Raw genomic sequence first — 24,674 nt, 5'->3', positions numbered from 1 at the left:
AAACACTCTTCGTAAAATATATATTTTTTTGTAATATTGAATCCTAAAATATAAGGATACCATAAAGATAACTTGTATTGTTTCAAATGTAACGCATTTAAATAAGCATGGTAAATGGATATATATCATATATATATATATATATATATATATATATAACATATGAGCATTATTAATTCATATGCCTACTAAAAATAAAGAGTAATATCCTATTTGTTTTTATATCATCAAAAAACAGCATCATATATACATATAAAAAAATATATACATATATATATATATATATATATTTATTTATTTATTTATATTATTCACTCATATTTGTAAACTCTTCCTTTATTGACAACAAATTTTTGTTCATCAAAATATCGTCAATATCTTCAAAGTCAGCATTATTTGTTTCTTCGTCTTTGCTCCATTGAAAGTTTTTATTTTTTTTCACCAATACTTCTGTTACACCCCTTTCAAAAGAATTTTTATGAAATAGAAAATATTGAGTAATTTTAAAATCATTATTTAATACCTCTTCTAATGATTTTTCATAATTATATAAATAATAAGAAAACCAGAACATACAACTAAAATAGCAATTAGAATAAATATCAGATAATAACTTTTTACAGAAATCGTTGTTATCTTTTTTTAATTTGGTTATTAAATCTTCCAAGGTATTTGCACTACTATAATATGTATTAATATTACTAATTAACTCATCTGTTAAGACTGGATTATTAGACTTATTATAAGACATTTTTGAAACATATTTATTTGTTAATAAATTATTTAATTTCTTATTGAAATCTTCTTGATTTGTTGCTTTTATATTATTCAAATTATCCATAAAAGTATCAACATTTTCAATATAATTATTACATACATTAAAATTAATCAAATCGACCTCATTTAATCTTAATGATGTTAAACCTAAATGTAAACCTATATTTCTTCCAAAATATTTTCTGAAAAAATAACAACATCCAATATCAGGGAAAAAACCTATTTTATTTTCAGGCATTGCAAATATAGCGTTTTTATTTATTACTTTATATTTTGAATAAATAGAAATTCCTAGACCGCCTCCCATAACATATCCATTCCATATACATAGTAAATTTTTTTTCATTTGGGATATATAATTAATATACAAATAGAGCTGTTTTAAATGTCGTATACCTTGTTCTTTATTTTCAACAACATATTTTACATCTGAGCCTGATGAAAAACAGTTGCTGTTAGTACTTCGAATTATTACCATAAAACATCTTTCATCATTATCCAAACTTTTTATTATATTTAATAATCCATTTATCATATCCTTATTTATTGCATTTAATTTTTCGGGCCTATTTAAAATTATTTCACATATATTATTTTGAAAATTAACAATTAATGATTTTTTAGTCCATAATTCGGATAGTTCTAAATCGATCATATTATTTTTTACTTTATCCATATCTTGATGAATATTTGCTTTCATATCATTATTATTATTATTATTATTGTTATTATTGTTATTACTATTATCATTATTATTATTATTGTTGTTGTTTACTTTGGTTTTACCATCTATAGCAGTATTATATTGTTCCATCCCGTTTTCTCTTCGTTGGCTAGTTATAATATTATGTTTAATCATTTGAACATTTTTATTCGTCTTATCCATTTTATGAAATATTACTTCATTTTTTCTCTTACTAGACAAGAACAAATTATTGGAAAGTTTGTGGAAGTAACTTTTGTATTCTTTTTTAAAAAAAAATAATTTATTCAAAAAATTATTCTTTTCAGAATGTTGTGATTTATATTTACGTAAAGATGAAAAAGCATGAAAAAAAATAAAATTGTTTCTTTTTTCAAATTTTATATTATGCTGCTTAAGGGCATCATGAAAGGTTCCTATGTTTTTATAAGGTATGCAATTAAACTTTAACATAATTACACTAAAATATACAAAATAAAGGACAGATAACAATATATAAATATAAACATAAATAAATAAATATATATATATATATATATATATATATATATATATTTTTATTTATTTGTTTTTATATTTATAAATTTATTAAAATTCCTATATTTCATATATCAAAAACACCAATTAAGTTTTTTTTTATTTTTCCGGAATATTACATAGACGCAGATATAAAAGAATAATAAAAAAAAAAAAATAAATAAATAAATAAATAAATAAATAAATATAAATCAAACGAAAAATTACATAATCGTAAAAATAAATATATATATATATATATATAATATTTTTTGTTGTTGTTTTAATTGGAATAAAATTTTGGATATATTCTTAAATATATATATATATAATATAGAGAATATATCTTCATACATTTATGACATTTATGTGAATTTTGAAAAATTAACAATTTTTTCTTTTATAAAATAATTTTTGGAATAACTCAAAAAAAAAAAATATATATATATATATATAATATTTTATTGCTTCCTTTTTACATGTAAAAAAAATATACATACATGTATCAAATATATATATAATGAAATATAAATAATATATATAAGCATAAAATATTTATTTTTATACAAAAAAAAAAAAAATATATATATATATATATATATATTATATTACAGAAGAAATGCTTATTTATAATTTATTCTTTTGTTCTTATTTATTTTTCATTATTTTTTAATTTATTAAGATGTATTAAAAAAAAAAAATAAATAATAATGAAACTGATTTATGAATAATAAAATAATAACCATTCAAATGAAAAAGTTTTTATAATATATATATATATATATATATACAAATTATTGAGTTCTCCCTCCGTTCTTTTTTTTTTTTTTTCTTTTTATATCATAAGTTTTGATTGATTTGTATTTTTAAATTATATATGTGATATATTTAAAAAGTGCGAATACTTATGTAATCTGTACTTTTTTTCCATTTTACAATATTAAAGCCAAATATATACATATATACATAATATATATACATATATATATTATGTACAATATATATGTGCTACTAATAATGTTAAATAAATCATCTATACTAATAATAATTTATGCTTAAATTTATTCTTCATTTTGATAAAGAGGTATTCGTTATTTTATTATATATATTCATTTCATTTTCTTTTTCTTTTTTTTTTTTTATGGGAAAAATGTATTATTTTATACACAATTACAAATAGATATATATTTTTTTTTATGTTCATCATTACATTTATGATTTCATTCATTTTCATTGCTTCAACAAAATAAAAAATGAATACAAATGAATGGAGCACTATTGATAATACCCATTATGGGAAACAAAAAATTAGTAACATGCTATGGAGTAATGATGATATATTAAAGGATAATGTGGTGTGTTCCGGATATTTAGGGTTAATCGCTGTTTTATTAAATAAAGACAAATTAGATAATTATAAAAAAGAAGATAATTTAAAAATTTATACAAATATTGGTAGACTCATATCAAGTTGTCGATTAAATTATGATGGGTTAATATGTTTTGGATGGAATAAAAATAACGAATTAGTATTATTATTTAAAGATAACATTGTAAGAGTATATTCTTGTTTTTGTGAAAAAATTTTTGTTTTCTCATTAGATGAAAATATAAAGAATGAAGGAATTTCATATGGTAGTATTTGTGAAGATGGTATTATCATAATTACTGAAAAATTAAACATATATGTAAATTATGGATTTAGTGGTACCAACTGTATTAAATATCCTAATGTGGAATTAAAAGGAAAACCATTTTGTGTTTCTCATATTGATGAAGATCAATTAAATGATGAATTAAATATTGAACAAAATTATTTTGATACCAAACCTAATAATGATATATTACGATTAAATATAAAAAATTACATTACAAATACTTTTGAAAAAAAAGAAAGTACTACACAAAATTTGAATTCTAAAAATAATGTACTTATTGAAAGTAAAGAAAATTACAACATTAAATGGGAACAAATGCAACACAATCAAATGAAGCAACAAATTGGCGCGCGCACAGAAAAAAAAAACGCAACAAATAATATTAATAATAATGACAATTATTATTTTAACAATAAAATGCATAAAAGAATTTTAATTAAAACTACTGCATATGATTTAAATAATAAAACAGATGTGGATGCGACAGAAAAAATAAAAACAAAAGAGAAACAAAATAAGGAAAAAAATGACAAAAATAAAAAAAAAAATAAAACTAATAGTAATAGTAATAATAATAATAATAATAATAATAAAGAATTAAATATACATCTATTAATAACATTGTGTAATGGTGGTTTTGTGCTAGTTAATAAATATCATTATAAATATTATGATATGGATTGTTCACATCCATATATAAATATGTCTATATCAAAATCAGGAACGATTTTAGCATTTTTAGCAGATAATGGAATAATAAAAATTTATTTAATTAATAATTTAAACAAATGTATTGAAGAAACAGTTCTAGATAATAAAAAAACAATTAAACAAATTGTATGGTGTGGTGATGATTGTCTAGCGGTTTATATACCCATGATTACCCCTTCCAATTATATACAACATATGTTATTTATTGGTGGGCCTCAAAATCAATGGATACCTTATCAGTATAGACATGATTTATTTTTAATTGGAGATTTATATGGAGTGAAAATTATAAGTAAAGAACATTTTGAATATATTAGTAGAATTAGGAAATCTACATTTAATATTTTTAGTATTGGAAGTTGTACACCTTCTGCTATGTTATTTTATTCTTATGAAAAATATAAAAATGGAAATATATGTCTCGATGATGAAATTAGGGCATTTAATAATAATTTACATATTGCCATTGAAGAATGCCTAAATGCCGCAACTCATGAATATGATGATAATATCATAAACTTATTATTAAAAACATGTTTATTTGGAAAAAACTTTATGAAAACAAACTATGATTCAAAAAAATATTTATTGTGTTGTTTATTTTTAAGGATATGTATGAACGTTAGAAAACCTCCACTGGATATTTTCATTACTGCTGCAGAACTTCAATATATTACTATACCAACATTTGTTCATTATCTAGCTAAAAGAAAAGAATATTTTTTAGCCTACCGAATATGTGAATATGCTGGTATTAAAACTGATAATATATTAATTGAATGGTGTAAAGAAAAAATAGAAAAATCAATCGAATTAACAGATGAACAATTATGTAGTGCTATAACGGAAAAAATTGGAAATAAAAAAAATATGGATTATTCTTTTATTGCGTTTATGGCAGCTAAATGTTTAAGACCACAGTTAGCTACTGTAATAATACAGTATGAAGAAAATAAAAAGAAACAAATTGACATGTTACTTAAATTGGCTAATTATAGATTAGCTATTGAAAAAGCTATTCTTTCGAAAGATATCGAATTGGTATATATGTGCATTGTTAATATTTTAAATCAAGAAAAGTTAAATGCAAATGGTGAAAAGGAATTAAACACCTTATTGCATGTCCTGAATAGTAATAATAATATGGGTAATATGAATAGTAATAATAATATGGGTAATTTGAATAATAATAATAATAATAATAACAATAATAATAATAATAGTAATAGTAATAGTAGTAGTATTAGTATGCATGCATCAAATTGCTTTTATGTTTATTGTAAAAAAACCAAACAATATAATTTACTTAAAGAATTTTATGAAAAAAATGGGCAACATTCGCAAGCTGCTTTTGTAACACTCGATTTAGCATTTTCCAAAAAAAACACAGAACAGAAAAAAACATGGCTAGCATATTCAGCTGGTTTTTTAACTACTGATCAAATGAATAGTCATATAAAATTTGTTCATACCTCCATTATGAACAATATTGATTTATTAAATTATCAAAAAGAATTAGAAATGAAGTATAATAAAAAATTAGTTGCAGGGTACCCACATAAAATTCAGGGATTATCATTAATGAAGACAGTTGAATATACTTTATCAATAGGTGAATTTCTAGATGCTGATAATATTTTCAAAAAGTTTAAAATTTCAGAACCCAAGTTTTGGAGATGTAAAATACATACATTAGCTAAAAATAAATATTTTGATGAATTGTATAATTTTGCTAATTATAGAGTATCACCAATAGGAATGGATTATTTCATTGAATGTGTTCATGAATATGGTTCCAAACAATTAACTGTTAAATTGATTGAAAAAAATAAAGATTTAAATTCACAGTATAAATGGTATACAAAATTAAATATGAAAAAAGAAGCTGAGGAAGTATTAAAACAATTGAATTCGCAAAAAATAACAAGTTCTATATTTCAAACAATTACGGATGCCATATCAAACATAAGATAATATATATATATAATATATAGATACCTTATATTTGTAGGATGAAAATTTTTAATATATATTTTTCATAATTAAAAAATGTGTATATATATATATATATATATATATATTTTTTTTTTTTTTTTTTTTTTTGTTATTTTAATTTTAAGATAATATATATATATAATATATAGATACCTTATATTTGTAGGATGAAAATTTTTAATATATATTTTTCATAATTAAAAAATGTGTATTTATATATATATATATATATATATTTTTTTTTTTTTTTTTTTTTTTGTTATTTTAATTTTAATGAAATTATTAATATATATATTAATAACACATTTGTCTTTGTTTAAACATATATATATATATATATATATATCTTTTATGTTTTTATAATTTTTTTTTTTTTTTTTCCTTTTAACGACTTTTTCAATTTTATTTAAATTTTTAAAAAAAAAAAAAAAAAAAAAAAAAAACCTAACAAATGATAAATTTACAATTAAATTATATATATATATATTTTTTATTTTTGGTAATAAAACAAAGTTTATATTAAATAAAATAAATGGATGAAATATTATATATATTATAATTACACATTTTGCAAAAAAAAAAAAAAAAAAAAAAAGACAATATAAGAATCGAGTTTTATTTTCACCATAATGGATATATTTTTAAAAACATTTTTAAAACATAACAAGATGGTATACACTACAATCTTAAGAAAACATAAAAAAAAAATAATAATAAAACAAATAAGATAAAAAAAAAAATATATATATATATATATACATACATACATACATACATACATACATACATATATATATATATATATATATATATATTATATACATATAACTTTTACGTATCAATTATCATATAAAAATGTCATACATATAAAAAAATTCCGTTCATAGAGAAACTGTATATATAACATAAAAATTTATTTTTAACAAATTTTTAATTGTAATAGTTGCAATTTTTCTCTTAATATAGTCTTCGATTTAAGGACAGATTGAAATATATTTTCACAGTCATGCTGGGAAATATCCACATGTTTTATCATAGTATCAAATTCTACGTAGGATTGATTTTGAGCTTTTAATTTTAAAAGTGTTAATATTTCAAAGTATAAATTATTTGTTGGGTCAATAAAAAAGAGTATTTCACTTATAATAAAAAGAACACTTTTAAATAAACTAATATAGATAAACAAATTATTTTGTATATATGTAATATTATTGAGATTTACAATTTCTTGAATTGTATTATCATTTTGTTTATATGGTTGATTATTTTCTTTTGATATTTGTTCATAATGAAATGCTTTAATTTGATATTTCAATGATATGATATTGTCGGATTTGCTATTTATATCATCTTGTAAATGATTAATTTGTTGATTTAATTTATTTATAAATTCTTTTATATTTTTTTCATTAATATTTTCGTCAATTTTCAGATTTTTTATATTATTATTCTGATCTAATTTATTTATTAAAATATGTTCCCTTTCTTTATAATAATTACAATTATCTTTTAATAAATTATTTTGCATTTGCAATAATTCTAAATCTAAAATAATTTCATAATTTTCTTTAATACAGTTATTTAATTGTTCTTTTATTTGTTTCATATTATTTAAAAGTTCATTTTTATTTTCTTCGTGAGAATCTAAAAGTTGTTTAAAATTTTGATTTTCTTGTTTTAGTTGTTCACACAATTTAATATAATATACATTATTTATTTCTTCTTTACTAAATTCATTTACTAATTCATCATGTGTAGATTTATAAAAATCTAGTGTAGCATTAATGTTTTTTAAATCATTTTTATATGTATTGATTTCATTTTTTAGTTTTGTTATTTCATCATTTAAAACATTAATTTCAATTTTATATTTTTCATTTAATTTTTTTAATTCTAAAATTTTATTATAATTTTCTGAATTTTCTTCAACATATATATCAACACATTCATTAACAGTTTGATTCTGTGCTTCTAATTTATTTTTTTTATCTTCTAATTCTTTTTCTAATATATTAATTCTACTCTCACATAACATTAAATGTCTTTTGGTTCCTTGTACATTTTTTAATTCATTTTTTAAAAATTCACATCTTTCTATTAATTCATTATTTTCATTTTTTAACATCACTATCTTATTCTCAGACGTTTTTAATTTATCATTTAAATCTTCAATTTTTAAATTCATTTCTTCTAGTTTTACTTCATTTTCATCATAAAAATTATAATGTGCTTGGCTAGTACTATTAGCTTCAGAAATTCTTTTCTTTTTTAATTGTGAATCTTGATCATTAATTATATTATTTATACTATTCATATGATTATATATCATATCATCAAAAAATGGATCCTCTTTATTATTATTTGATGAATAGGCATTTTTTGGACGGACACTATTTCTTTTAATAAAACTTCGAAGAGTTGGAGATAAATTAACATTATTTATATCGAATAAATTATTTTCATCTATATTATTACATAATAATTTAATTTGATCTTTTAAGAAATTAATATATGTTTCATTTTTTTCTAATATATCATTTTTATTTTCAATATCTTGTTGATTTGAAATAATAATAAAATTTTTATTTGTAATTTCTTTATTTAAATTTTCTATAAATTTGTTTAATTTCCATATTTCTTCATTTTTTTTGATTAATTCTTCATTTTTTTTACTCATTTCTTCCATGTGTAATATTTTTTCTTCATCAATATTACTCCTAGATTCTTCATCCTGTAATATGTTTAACTTATTATTATTATTATTATTATTATTATTATTATTACTATTGCTATTACTATTACTATTACTATTAGATAACATATTTTTGTGACAATTAATTATATCCATAATTTGTTCATCATCATTCTCAAATATGGTTATAATTTTTTCACGAATATCTATTATATTAAAATCTTGATTAAAACATATATCAATAATTTGTATACATTTAATTTTATATTTATTGGTCTGTTCTAATATTTTCTCTTTCTCTATCAGAATATCATTAAGTTCGATTTCTCTTTTATTTAATGTTACATCGTGACTATTAATAATATCTTCAAGTTCATTTTTCTTTTCTTTTAATATATGAAAATTATTTCTTATAATTTCTAATTCTTCTTTTAAGATATTATTTTCATTTTCTAATTTGCTTATTATTATCATTAATTCGTTTCTATTTATATCTTCTAAATGTTCATTATTAGGTATATCACATTTATGGAAAGACTTCATATTACTATTCCAACTATTATTATTATTATTATTATTATTGTTGTTGTTGTTGTTGTTGTTGTTGCTATGGCTATTACGATTACTAATATTATTATTACTATTATTATCATTATTATTACTATAATTATGGTCACTAATTTTATCATACACATTGTTGTCTTTCTCCTTTTTATATTCTTCTTTTTTCAATTTGTTAATTAACATTTCGTTAAATTCTTTCAACTCATTAATAACTTCAACATTCGATTCAAAATCCTTTTGTAAATGTGAAATGATTTTTTCTTTTTCCTCTAATTCATTCAATAATATTTTATTCTTTTTCTTTTCATTGTTTAATTCAGATAATTGATATGCAGATTTGTCTAATGAAGTATTGAAATGGTTCAAGTCACTATTTAATAATTTATTAATTTTTTCTGTTTTTATTTGATTTTCATTTTTTTCTAACAATAATTGATCATTTAAGGATTTTAGTTCATATTCATTCTTTTGAATTAATATAATTTGTTCATTATATTGTTCATTTAATTGTTTATAAGTTTTTTTTATATCTTCATATTGATTTAATAATATATCCTTTTCTGCACATTCCTTGGTTAAGGCAATATTTAAATGTTCTACTTCTTCTGTACGCTTTTCAAGATCATTAGATATTGAATTTAATCTTTTCTTCAATATTTTTACACTCTTCTTTAATTCCAATTTTTCATTATTATTATTATTTAATTTCTTATTTATTTTCTTCATTTCATGTATAATTAAATTTATAATATTTTTAAATTGATTTTCTAAAATGTTTAATTTTATAAATATATTATTCCAATCTTCCTCTATAAACAAATTATTTAATTCAATACATATATTTTCAAAACTGTTAAAATCATCCTCAATAACTTTAAAGTTTTTATTAAAACTATTCATTATTTCATCATTCTCCTTTTCAGCTGACAAAACATTTTCGCTTAAAAACAAATCATTATAAATATTCGATGTTACACTTGCTGTTCTTTTAAAATTACCTTTCTTCCTTAAACTCATTCGTAATACAGATTCTCTCGTATTACTATTATTACTAATATTGTTATTATTATTGTTATAATTATTACTATTACTATAACTTTTTGATTTTATAATTTCAAATAACCAATCTCTAATAGATATAATATATTTATAAAATTGATTTTCAACCAAGATTTTACTTAATACTTTTTTATATAAAATTGAATTATTTAATATATCTAATATATTTTCATAAGTAAAATTATTCGTTTTTATAAATTCATTCAAACTTATTAAAAAATCTAAATTATCTTCAAAAATGTGTATCTTGTTTGATAATTCGTTTATCATATTTTTATACTTATTAACGAGTTCTTCTTTTTTATAATTTTCTTCTTCATAATGTGCAATTTTTTCATTCAAAGATTCAATTATCATGTTCTTTTCGTTTAAAGCAATTATCGTATCATTTTCATAATCATTCATACCATACTTATTATTTATACTATTTCTTGATTTTTGCATATTAACATTATCATTTGTATAAGTTTGTGCCATATCATTTTCTGAATCAAATTTGTTTTTCATTTTTATGGAAAGCATATTATATAATTTATTAAACTCATGTACTTTTTGATCATATGCCATCTTTAATTCATTATATTTTTGTTCATCTTCATTCATTTTCTTTTCACTTAATATGTTTTCTTTATTCAAATTGTCAACATTTGATAGTAATACATCAATATCTAACCTCATATCTTTATTAGAATTTATTAATCCAATATTTATATTATTTAATTCTTCATTCTTTTCTTTTAAATCTAATATTAATTCTTGTGCTTCATCCAAATCGATTTTCAATTTTTTAATATCTTCTCCATCATCAATCATTTTTTCAATAGATTTTCTGGTAAGTTTTAATTTTTCTTTATTCATTTCTTTTATTTCTTTTTCATAATCATTAATAATAGAATTCAAATTATCAATTTTCTGTTCATAATCTTTATCTTTTTCCTTTATCAAATTTTTATTTTTATCGATCATAATATTTATTTCATATGATGTCTCAATTAGTTTTTGTTGTAATTCTAATATTTTATTATTTTTTTCATTTAATAATTCTTCAGATTCTCTTAAGGATTTTACAATATGAGTATCTTCACTTTTATATTTCTCTAATTCTAAATCTAGATTTTTCCTATTCATTTGTTCTACGTGTAATAATTCATTTAATTTCTCTAATTCGATTTTGTAAATTTCTTTTTCTTTCTTTTCTATTTCGTAAGACTTTTTGTATATTTCAACATCCTTTTCTCTGTTTAATAAATTGTTTTTTAAATTTTTAATTCTCTTTTTGAATTCGTTAAAATATGTTGTATATTCAAGAGAGTCTAAATTTAAACTTTCATTTTCTTTATCAAAATGAAAATCAAGTTCATTTTCATCTCCTATTTCATCAAGTCCTAAAAGTATTCCCAACCTTTTTAATGATAACCGATTGTTAATATTGTTAATATTATTAATATTATTTATATTATTTGTAGTATTGTTTTTTATATCATTATTTATATCACTATTTATATTATTTGAAGTATGGTTTTTTATATTACTATTGTCATCCCTATTATTTATATCAAACAATTCAATTATATTATGATCTTTTAATTTTTCATATATTTTTTTCAATTTCGTTTCTTTAACTTTAATATCATTTTGTGCATTATATAATTTCTCAAATTTTAACATTAAATCATTTTTTAATTCATCAATATGTATTTTATCCTTTTGTAATTCTTCTCTTTTCAACATCAATTCATTTGTTTTATCTATTAAATCTTCTTTATTTTTTATTAAATCATTTTCTCGAACAATTAACTCTTCTTTACTTTTCATAAGTTCTTTTTCTTTATTCATATAATTTTCATTTTTAATTAATAATTCTTCTTCTTTATGTTTTAAATTCTCTTCCCGATATTTTAATTCTTCTTCTTTATATTTTAAATCTCCTTCTTTAGTTTTTATATCTTCAACTTTACGTTTATTTTCATTTTGAATATTTTTTAATTCATTCAATTTATTATTCATTTGATTAATTTCTTCTCTTTTTATTTCTAATTCGTTTATAATATGATTTAATTCCTCTTCATAAGAATCCTTTCTATCAATTATATGACGTAATTCATCTTTCTGATTTTTAATATCTTTATCATATCTATTTTTGTCTAGTGTTAATTCTTTTAATTTTTCTTCTAATTGTATTACTTCATTTTCTTTAATTAACCCTTGTCCATTTATAATCATTTGTTCTTTTCTGTTTAATTCTTCTTTCATATAATTCTGATGAATACTTATAAAAATATCTTTTATAAATGTGAAATATTCGTTTGTTTTTAATTCGTTTGTTTTTAATTCGTTTGTTTTTAATTCGTTTTCATTTAATTCATCAATTAATTGTTCGATATCTTTAAGAGAATTTAATTTTTGTACATATTTCATTATAATATGTTGTACAATTTTAATATCTTCTTCTAAATATTCAAGAGTCTTCTTTTTTTCTTCCAAGGTATTTTGTATATCATTTATAAAAACATTTTTTTCTTCAAGTTGAGTTTTTAATATATTTATTTCTTTATCCATTTCTTTTATGGCTACTTCTATTAATGCATGTTTTTCTTCTTTTTTTTTATTTTCTTCTTCGATTTTGTTAATGTAGAATTTTAAATTATTTGCCTCTTCTTTAAAATCTTCGATTTGTTTTTCACTATCAAATTTTAGTTTGTTATAACTTGAAAAAGAATTGTTTAAATCTCTTCTTAATTCATTCATTTTTTTATATTGTTCATTACTTTGTAATACACTTTTTCTTTTTAAATCATCAATTTGGTTTTCCTGTCTCCTGCGAGTTTCATTTATTTCATCATCACTATTATTATTATTATTATTATTATATGAACCTGGTGATTTATCATATTTATCCTCATTTGATATATGTAAATAATTCTGTTCTAATTTATTACGTAATTTTACACATTCGTTTTGTTTTTCTTCTAAGGTATGGTTAAGAATGATAATTTCTTCTTCCGAATCTTTTAACATATCATTTAATGTATTGATTTCATTATTTAAATTCTTTATTTGTAATTCCAATTCTTTAATAAAATTATTATTTTTTATTTTAATAGATTTCAAAACAATAATTTCTTCATTTAAATTATTTATTAAATCATTATTCTTTTCTATAATATTTTCTTTTTCTAATATTTTTTCATTGAATGATTTTTTTATTTCATTTAAATTATTTTCTAATTCCCTATTTATTCCTTTTAAATTTTGTATAATATAATCTTTATCTTGAATTTGTAATTCCTTTAATTTTTCCATATCCTTCTTTTCTCTTTTGAGTGTGTCTAATTTGTTTTTGGTATCATTTAATAAGTTTAAGGAAAATTTGTATTCGTTTAATAATTCTTTATACTCTTCTTTTATTTGGAAATGTTTCTCTGATATGTTAGTACTATTTCTTTTGTTATCATTATTATTTGAATTACTTATATATGAATTTTTATTAATAGAAAATGGATCACCATATATTTCTTTTAATTTCTCGATTTCTCTTTCTTTTTTATTAACGTATATATTCATATTATCAAGTTTATTTTCATATTCTTTAATTTCCGAATCTTTTTGTTTTAATTTTTCTATTAAATCGTCTTTATTTATTTTTGAAATGTTATTATCCTCATATGGAATAGATCCACTACCATGATTATGATAATTGTGATCATTATGATAATTGTGTTCATTTAACATATTTTCAATGTCCCTTTTTATTAAACTTATATATACTTTTAATTCCTTATTATTCAACAAATCATCATTTAATAGTTCTATAGAATTCACACGATCAGATATTTTCATTATATCATAACGATTAAATGATATAAGAGATGGTAAAATAACATCTTTATTTATATTGCTTAATTCATTTTGACTATTATTATTTTTCTCTCCAAATTTTTCATATATGTCTTTTTTGATATGTTGTTCAAATTGACTTAAATCAATATCTATATATTCATTATTCTTTACCTTCTCTTTTATAAATTTTTTTAATGAATCATATTCATATACTAATTTATTATACTTATTATATACTTCACTATTTGATTTTTTTAAATTTTGACAATTATTTTCTAATTCATTATTTTTTTTCTCAATAATTAAAATGATTTCTTCATATTCATTTATACGTTCATCATTATTCTTATCTTTTTTGTTATCATTTAAAATATTTGTTGTACTGTTTTCCTCATCTCTATCATTTAATTTATGGTTTATATTATTTAGAGTATTTCCTTGGTTATGATTTATATTTGTATATTTATTTTTTAATTCCTTAGGATTTATATTTGCTTTTTTTTTTTTGTCTTCAATTAAAATATTTTTTTCTTTTAATTGATAATTTAATTTATTTATATCCTTATCCATTTTACCAATAATATCTTTTAATGTATTATTTTCTAACAAAATATTATTATTTCTTATTAATAATTTTGAATTGGTTTCAATAATTTCTTTATACTCATCTAATAAGATAGATATTTTCTTTAAATTACTATTTGATTCTTTATCCATATTATCTATTTGATTATTTCTGTTTAATGCATTTTCAATTTTCATTTCATTTTCTTGATACAATTTATTTTGTTCATTTTGGATATATAATTCATTTGATAATTTATTATTTTTATTTATTTCTTCTTCAAGTTTATTTAATAAATTGTTATGTATTTTTGAAAAAGATTCCATCTTTATTAAATTCTCATTTATTATATCATTTACTTTATTTTTCCATTCATTTTGTTCATCATGATATTTTTTATTTTGTTCTGAATACGTAAATATTTGTTTATTTAATTCTTGAATCATTATGTTCTGATTATCTACCAGTACACATTTTTTAATATAATTTTCTTTTAGTTTAATTATATATTTATACACATTTTGTAATTCACTTCTATTAATCACAATATCATTTTTATAATTATCATAGCTTTTCATATTATCATAATTTTTAGCTGTTGCTTCTTTATATAATGTAAAAAAATTTACAATCATTTTTGAGCATATACTACTATTATCATCATCATCTTCTAAAGAATAATTACTGGAAGAAGATATATTTCTTTTAGATAATTTACTACTACTAGTACTATCATTTAATGAATTAAAATTATCTTGAATAATCATTAAATTATTTAATTTGATTTTCTTCAATTCAGATTTCAAATGATCATAATTCATGTTATTTGTTGTACTAAATATTTTAATAAAACTTTTTATTTTATCATTTAAATAATATAAATAATTCTTTGCTCTTTTATTACTTTCTTCATAATGTGAATTTTTATTAATTATCATATTATATTCATTAACTTTATTTTTAAGATTATATATTTCTAATTTCAAATTTTCATTTACTTGTTTTTCTAATTTATTTTCCATTAACAAATTCTCATAATTATTATGTATATCTTTCATGTCTAACATATTCATATTATTTTCCTTCGAATCAGAAATACCTTTTTTATCATTTTCGATATTTGATATAATATTTATTAAATCTTTATTATCATTAAATATATTACTATTTAATTGTTCTAGTTCGTTAATCTTTACTTTTAGTAAATCATTTTCTATGCTTAAATCGTTCATATCATTTTTCATTTTTTCCATAATATCATCATGATGATCTTCTAATGATTTCACACTCATATTATTCATATGATGTACATTATTACTTGATACATCTTTATCATATTTATTTGTATGACTTGATATTCTTCCTGATACACTTGGTTTTTCATTTAACTCATTTTCTTTCAATGTATTTCTTATATCACTTGATTTTTTGATTTCTCCCATTTTATTATTTGCATATTTATCTAAGGAATTTATATGATTTAACTGCTCAGATACTTTGACAAATTTCTTATATAAATCTATTTTTTCATTATCTAAATGAATACATTTTTTATTATATTCATCATTCTCTTTAATTAAATCATCAACTTGTTTATTTAAAGATGTTTTCGTATTATTTAAGTATTCATTTTCTTTCTTTAATTCATTTATTTCATTATGTAACACATGTTCTATATTTATTTTTTCTTCATATATATTTTTCAATTCATTATATTTATTTAACAGCATATCTTTTTCATTCATTAAATCTGTTATCATCACATCATAATTTTTTAATTTATTAATTAATGATTGGGTTTCTTTCTTTTCATTGGTAGATAACGAATTCTTTTTTTCATTCTTATTTATATAATCATTTTTGTTCACATATTCACATTTATTTTCATTTTCATTTTCAATAACATCATGTAATAAATTATTATATTTCTTTTCAAATAATTCATATTTATTTTTTAAATCTTCAGCATATTCTTTTAATTCGTCTTTTTCTTTCATATGAATTTTAATATCTTCATTTAATTTGTTAACTAATTCTTCATATTCTTTAATATGTTCATCTTTTTTAAATATATCTTCATTTAATGATAAAAATTCATTTTCTAATTTGATAGCTTTAGAATATTCTATATCTAGATTTTCTTGATCTTTTTGTCTTTTCTTTACTAAATTATCGATATGTTCATTTTTCTTTTCTAATTCCTTTTCCATCTTATATACTTCTTCATCACATTCTTTTTGTTTATCTATAATATGAATAATTTCTTTTTGTAAATTATTTATAATATCTTCATAATTTTGTGCTTTTTTCATTAAATATTCATTTTTATTTTTATATATATTTAATTCGTTAGTTATAGTATTTACTTGAAATTTCAGATATGTATATTCTGCGGCGCTGTTATTAAAATGATTATCCACATTGTGATGATTATTATTATTATTAACATTTCCTTTCTCGTCTGGCTCTTTTATTTTATTTAATTTATTAAAACTACTTTGTAATGTAAATAAATTATTTATTTGATCATTTAGGTATTTATTTTCTTCTATTAATTTCTCATTTTCATATTTCAAAATCATATAATCATTTTCTTCAATCATATCATTTTTACCTGCTACTTTTAATAATATCTGTGAACTTAATTCTTTGTAATTCATAGAGAAATTATTCTTATCAAAACTATCTTCCTTTTTATTTTCATAATAAGCTTGTTCCTCCATATTTTTATAATTATTACTATTATTATTATTATTATTATTATTATAATTTGGGTGATATTCTTGACTTTGTCTTAATTTTTTCTTTAAATCATTTATTACATCTTTTTCTTCTTTTAATTTATCTTTAAAATTATTATATTTCTTTTCAGCACTTTCTAACTTGGACTCAAATACCCTTTTCTTAAATATTAATAATCGAACACATTTCAAAAATTCATTTACATATTCAGTAACTTGATTTGTATCATTTAAATTACACATGGTGTCTAAATGTATAATAGAATTATTACTACTGTTCATAATGTTCATAATGTTCATATTGTTCATATCATTCATATTATTTTTAACACCAAACATAGTCATTTTATTATTATCTTCAATATTGAATGAATTATTCAAAGAGGATATATCATCATTCAAATTTGTTCCATTATTTTTCGAACTTAACTCTTTTTCTAAATATTTCTTATAATATATAATATTAGAACAAATTTTATAATATCTATTTAAAGCTTTATTATATTTATTTATTAGAACATTTTTATCATATTCATTATTTTCTTGTTGTAACTTGATCATATCTAGATCATTTAATAATTGTGTTTTATCATCTATTTGTTCTTTAAAATATTCGATTTGTTTTTGATAAACTTCATTTTGTATAATTAATTTATTTTTTTCATCTGTTAATTCATATAATTCATTAGATAATTCTTTACATTCATCACTTCTAATAGCTAACAATTCATTTATAGCATATAATTCCGAATTAAGTTGTTTCGTTCCTTTTTCTAAATCTTTTATTTTATCATTAGACATAAGAATTTCATTATTCATTTTATGAATTATTTCATCTCTTTTTTCAACACTTCGTTCAATTTCTTTATATTTATGTTCATCAATACTTGATTTGTCTTTTAATTTTCTTAATTCATGTTTTATTAAATCATTTTCTTCTTTCAAATATAAGCTATATTTTTTCAATTCATCAATATTCATTTTATTGCTTTTTGTATTATAACTATTATTAAATATACATATTTTAGAATTATATAAATCATTTATATTATGATCATTATTGTTGAATCCTAAATCTTGTTCTGTAAAAATTTTATGTTCTAATTTCGTTTTTTCTAGTTCATTAATTTTAATATCACCAAATACAGCTTTTCTTAAATTATTTTCTAATTCTTCAATAATATGATCTTTGTTTTTTTTTATATCATTTAATATTAGGATTTCTTGATTAAGTTTTTCTTTTTCATCTTTTAATTTTAGCATAATGGTATCATGTTCCATAATTTTATGTTCACACAATTTTATATCTTCATTTAACGATAATATACTTTTTTCCTTTTCATGACTTATTAATTTTTCTTTTTTAAGATCAATACATAACTTTTCATTATCTTTAATTAAATCATCAATTTTATTTTCTAAATCTTGAACTAACATTTTCATACTTGTATTTTTATCTAATAACACATTATATTCTAACATTTTTGTTTCTAAATCAGAGACAACTTTTCGTTGATTTTTTATAGAATTATTAAATTCTTCATTTTTCTTTTTTAATTTATCAATTTCATCAATGTATTTTTTTTCATCCAATTCATAATTTAATTTGAATGAATTAATTTCTTCTTCTTTTTTAATAGCATATAAATGTGCTTCTTTTATTTCTTTTATAAAATTCTGTTCATTCTCTTTTAACATATCATTAAATTTCTTTTCTTCTTCTAACATATCTCTTAATTTTTCTATTTCATTTTCATAACAACATTTTTCATCATTTAAATCATGTATTGTTTCTTTTAATTTTACAATTTCTTCATCTAAATTATGTATCACATTTTTAATATTATATATATCTTCTTTTAAATAATTATTTTCTTTTTTTAAATATTCAATTTGTTCTTCTTGATGTATTTCTATATCTTTTAATTTATCATTTAAATGAGATTTAGATTTTTCTAAATTTTTTACTTCATTTATTAAAAAGCTACATTTCATATGTATTTCATTACATTCAAAATTTTTCTCATCTAATTCTTTCATTAATATATTAATTTCATTATTTTTTTTTTTCACATCTTCAGATAAAATTAAACAATCAGAAACTCTTTCATCCCTTTCTATTAATATATCTTTCATATTATTTTCATATTTTTCATATAATAAATTATTTTCATTCATTTTTATTTTTAATTTATTTTCTACTTCATTAATTCTGTTTAGCATTTCATTTTTCTCTTCTTCGTATTTCATGTTTAATTCATCGATGGTATCTAAACTTTTCATGACATCATCTAAATTATTATTATAATAATTGTTATGATAATTACTACTAAAGTTACCATTATGATTTATATTATTATGATTTATATTATTATTATTATTATTATTATTTTTGTTGTTGTGTTGGTGGTGTTGATTATTTAAATTATTATTATTTTTATTTAGTTGAAATGTTAAAACATTTTTTTTATATTCATTATCATTAAACTCCAAATGTTGGTGTAATTCCATAAATTTGTTAATATCTTTCATTTCTATATTTTCAAATAATTCTATGAAAGCTTTATTAAATCCTTGAATTCTTCTTTTTAAATGCTTAAAAAAATATTCTTTTTTTTTATAACAATCATTCACAAAATATAACATATAATCTCTATTTATAATTTGTTCTTTATAGACATCAATACTTAATTCACATTCTTTTAATTTCTTTTCTAATTTCATAGTATGTTCACTAGTTCGATTTAATTCATCATGTGCTTCTTTTAAATTTATATCATATTTATATGTAGCTGATTTTAAATAATACATTTCATTTTCTGTATTCTTTTGAATTAATTCTAATTCTTCAATTCTACTTAATCTTAATTTTAATTCAGTATGCATATTTTCTAATTTCTTATTATATAATTCTATATCTTCTTTATATTTAGAACTTAAATTATTTAATGAAATATTATCTTTTGTTAAAATATCATTTTTCTCTTTTTCTTCTTGATATTTTATTTCGATTTTTTTAAGATTTTCATCAACCTCTTTAATTTTATTTTCTTTCTTTTTCATATATTCTACTAAATCATTACATTCATTAAAAATTTCATGTGTTTTTTGTTCATGCATTTTTATTTCATCTTGTGTTTCACTATATTTTTCGAATAACAAATTATAATTTTTTTCTATATTGGAAAGTTTTTCACTTCTTTCTTTTATATCAGATATCAACGTATCATGTTCATTTAATAAATTCTCATATTTAATATTAGTATTATTTAATTCCTTTTCATTATTCATTAGTTTTTTCTGCATATTTAGTGTTTCTTTAACTTTCGAATCATATTTTCGTTTAATATAATTAAGATCGTTTATAATTTTTTCAGATTCGAATATTAAAATATCATTATTTAAATTATTATTCATATCTTTCATATTTCTTCGTCGTTTCTTTCCTACGTTCACCAGCTTATCATATTCCTCATTCTTCTCATTTAATTCGTCATCAACAAATATTTTCGAATCAGCACTATTTGGTAAAGAATAAAAAGTATCTAAACCTTTAGCATTTTTCGAGTGTATATTATGATGTATCATATTTAAATTATCATTTTTCTTTTGATTTAAAAAACATAAAGTATTATTTAGCTCTTTATATGCATGCTTATATTTTTTTAAATTAATTCGGAAATTGCTACATATAGAAAATCGGTGCATACGTATTTTCATATACATTTTTTTACCCTTTCCTACCTTTGCTTTAGATTTTTTACTTTTAATATGATCAGATAATATTTTTTCTTGTGTTTCATTTCTAGTAAAAGCATTAGAAATATTATTTTGCTTTTTCTTCTTTTTTATTTTGTCAACATGGAATATATTGAAATCTTTCATCATATCTTCTGATAATCTTAACACTTTAGTTGATTTACTATAAAAACTATGTTTTCCATCTATACTTGTATTATTATTCCTACTTTTTCTAGATTTTCCTATTGATGATAACATTAATTGGGTATTAGTATTTTCATTAGCAGATAATAAATCATCATTGGATTGGTTTAATTTTTCATAAGACGAACCAGAAGAAGAGGAAACGAAAAAAGAATTATTCATATCATTTCTTTTATTTTCTTTATCTATTTGTTTAATATTAGAAACTAAATCTTTTACTCTTTCCATCATTGTATGAAATTTTCTTTTGATTTGGGATGATTGTCTTTTCCTTTGTATTGATAACATTTTATATTTTAATTTTTCTTTTTTTTCATATTCTAAATGGAACACATATTTTTCTGCATCTGATTTGGTATGCATTAATTCATTTTTTATTTTAATATTTTCATTGGACACAATTTGTAATTTATCAAAAACTTCTTCATTTTCTTTAATTAATAAAATATTTTCATCTGTTAATTTGTCAATTTTTATGATTAAATCGTTTTTATCATCGTCTGTATAATTTCGGGATTTATGATATTGAAAGGATCTACTATTCATCAACAAATTTGAACTACTACTATTATTATTACTGTTAATAATGTTGTTATTAATGTTGTCATTAATGTTGTTATTAATGTTGTCATTATTATTATTATTACTGGTGATTATATATTTACCATTTTCATCCTTTTGTTCTTTAGAAATATGATTCATCATACTGTCTTTCCTATTGTAGACATCTCCTTCACACATTATCTTATCCATATATTTATCTTCATCCAAATGAATACCATTCTTATTTAATTCATTCTTTATAATAACATTTTGTTTTCTCAATTTTTCATTTTCCATCTGTAATTTTTTTAACTGTTCTAAAATATGCACATTTTCATAAAATAAATTTTCCTTCTCTTGATTTATTTTTTCATTATAATCATGTAACCGTGTTACTTCTTCATCTTTGATGGTTAATTTGTCATTTAATTCATTCACTTTACTAGTAAAATATTTTACATTATCATTAAAATTTTGTATTCTAAATTCTGATAATTCTAATATAACTTGATTGTCTTTATTTTTTTTCTCAGATTGATTTAATTTATCTGTTAAGTCATCTATAATAAAATTCTTTTCTTTAATTTCTAATTCTAATTTTGAACAGATATCTTTTAAATCGAAACACAAATCCTTCATTTTTCCTGATTCAACTTCTATATATTCTTTATTTGTATTTTTTTTTAAAATATCATCATTTAATTTATCAATAGTTTTGATTAATTCTAAATTTTTATTTTCCAGTTCAAAAATTTTAATATCTTTATCTTTTAAATTATTTTTCATTATTTTTATATTATCCATATGTAACTCATTAATATTATTATTATTATTTTCAATTAGATATTTATCTTCCATTCGATTAACTAATATAATTAAACTTTTATTTTTTTCTTCCAGGTCATGAAGCATTTCTTCTAAATTTTTATATTCCTTATTCAGAATACAATATTTTTGATATGAATCTTCAATATATGTTATGTAATTATCAATATATTTTGTTAATATTTCTTTATCTTTATTTTGAATAGAAATATGACTTTTCAATTTATTTATTTCACTTTTTTGATTAAAAATAATTTTATCATATGTTTCATTTAATAATAAATTTTCTTTTTTTTCTTCTATGAATTTATTATAAAGTTCATCATATTCCGAATTTAATAACATATATTTCTTTTCTTGTTTATGTAAATCTATTTGATATGTTAAATTAATTTTACTAATACAATCTTTTAAATATAAACAATAAATTTCATCTGCTACAATTTTTTTTAAAAAATGTGTATTTTCTTTTTCTAAAGAATATAGAATTTTTTCTTTTTCAAATAAATTTCTTTGATCATATACAACAATTTTAAATAATACATTATATAAGACAGATATTTTCATAAAATTCTTTTTAAAAATACTATCATCTAAATTATTTTCTGCATTAAATATATTCTGCATAATAAAACTATTTTCATTATTTTTATAATAATCAATTTCTTCTTTTAAGAAACATATTTTCTTTTGTATATCAATATTTGTTTTTTTCAAATTATCATATTTTTTATTTAAAATATTTAATTCTTCATTTTTTTTATCTAAATCATTATTAAGTAATTGTAATTTTTCATTTATTTCTTCTTGATTAATTTTATCTTTTTCTTCTTTATCATTTTTTAAATATATTTCTTGATTTAATAAATTTTCTAACTTTTTTATTTTCATATCTTTTTCTTCATTTAATTCACTTTCTTGTTTATAAAGTCTTTCAATAATTTCTGCTTTTCTTAATTCTTCTTCTTTAAATAATATTTCATCTTTTAAACAATTTAACATAATTACATTTTTATCTAATTCATCTTGTAGTCTTTTAATATCTTTTACAGATTCCATTTTATAATTATTATATTCTATTTTTAACATCTCCTTTTCTTCACATATTTCATTTAAAAGAGAATTATTTTTTAATGACAACAAATCTAATCGTTCTCGATCTTCATTACATTTATTTTTTAATTCTTTATTTTCTATTAATGCTTTTTCCAGATCACTTTTTAACTTAACAACTTCATTCAATATATTATCTTCCATGCTTATTTCATTCACATCATTTATTTCTAAATCATGTGTAACATCATTCATTTTTCTTTTACCACTATCAAGGTTATCTTTATTATACTCTCTTATATGGTTTCTATAACTATCTTGCATATTTTATCATTTCAAAATAACACAACTTTATGGATTTTTTCTTATATGTATCTATATCTATTTATTTTATTATAGTTGACAAAAAGTCAAATATTAAAACAAGTGTAAACAAAAAAAAACAATCTAAAGGTTCTTACAAGACATATAAAAATGTATTGAAATC

The 24,674-nt window shown here is 19.1% G+C and overlaps 3 protein-coding genes across 3 annotated transcripts; 1 reads left to right on the top strand and 2 right to left on the bottom strand.

Moving 5' to 3' along the window:
- Nucleotides 1–307: 307 nt before the first annotated feature.
- On the bottom strand, nucleotides 308–1,933 carry PRSY57_1239200 (3-hydroxyisobutyryl-coenzyme A hydrolase, putative; the record flags this gene model as incomplete). The annotated part of the gene is made up of 1 exon (XM_012908810.2): nucleotides 308–1,933. One exon carries the CDS (start codon nucleotides 1,931–1,933, stop codon nucleotides 308–310), a length of 1,626 nt encoding a protein of 541 aa, XP_012764264.2.
- Nucleotides 1,934–3,249: 1,316 nt separating this feature from the next.
- On the top strand, nucleotides 3,250–6,339 carry PRSY57_1239100 (vacuolar protein sorting-associated protein 16, putative; the record flags this gene model as incomplete). Its single annotated transcript, XM_012908809.2, has 1 exon — nucleotides 3,250–6,339. One exon carries the CDS (start codon nucleotides 3,250–3,252, stop codon nucleotides 6,337–6,339), a length of 3,090 nt encoding a protein of 1,029 aa, XP_012764263.2.
- Nucleotides 6,340–7,279: 940 nt separating this feature from the next.
- On the bottom strand, nucleotides 7,280–24,511 carry PRSY57_1239000 (hypothetical protein; the record flags this gene model as incomplete). Its single annotated transcript, XM_012908808.2, has 1 exon — nucleotides 7,280–24,511. The coding sequence occupies one exon, from the start codon at nucleotides 24,509–24,511 to the stop codon at nucleotides 7,280–7,282; it is 17,232 nt and encodes a 5,743-aa protein (XP_012764262.2).
- Between the last annotated feature and the right edge of the window lie 163 nt (nucleotides 24,512–24,674).

This window comes from Plasmodium reichenowi, chromosome 12, assembly GCF_001601855.1.
Source record: "Plasmodium reichenowi strain SY57 chromosome 12, whole genome shotgun sequence".
Classification (NCBI taxonomy): domain Eukaryota; phylum Apicomplexa; class Aconoidasida; order Haemosporida; family Plasmodiidae; genus Plasmodium; species Plasmodium reichenowi.
The sequence above is the reverse complement of the archived record's forward strand: the minus strand, read 5'-3'. Positions and strand labels throughout refer to the sequence as shown.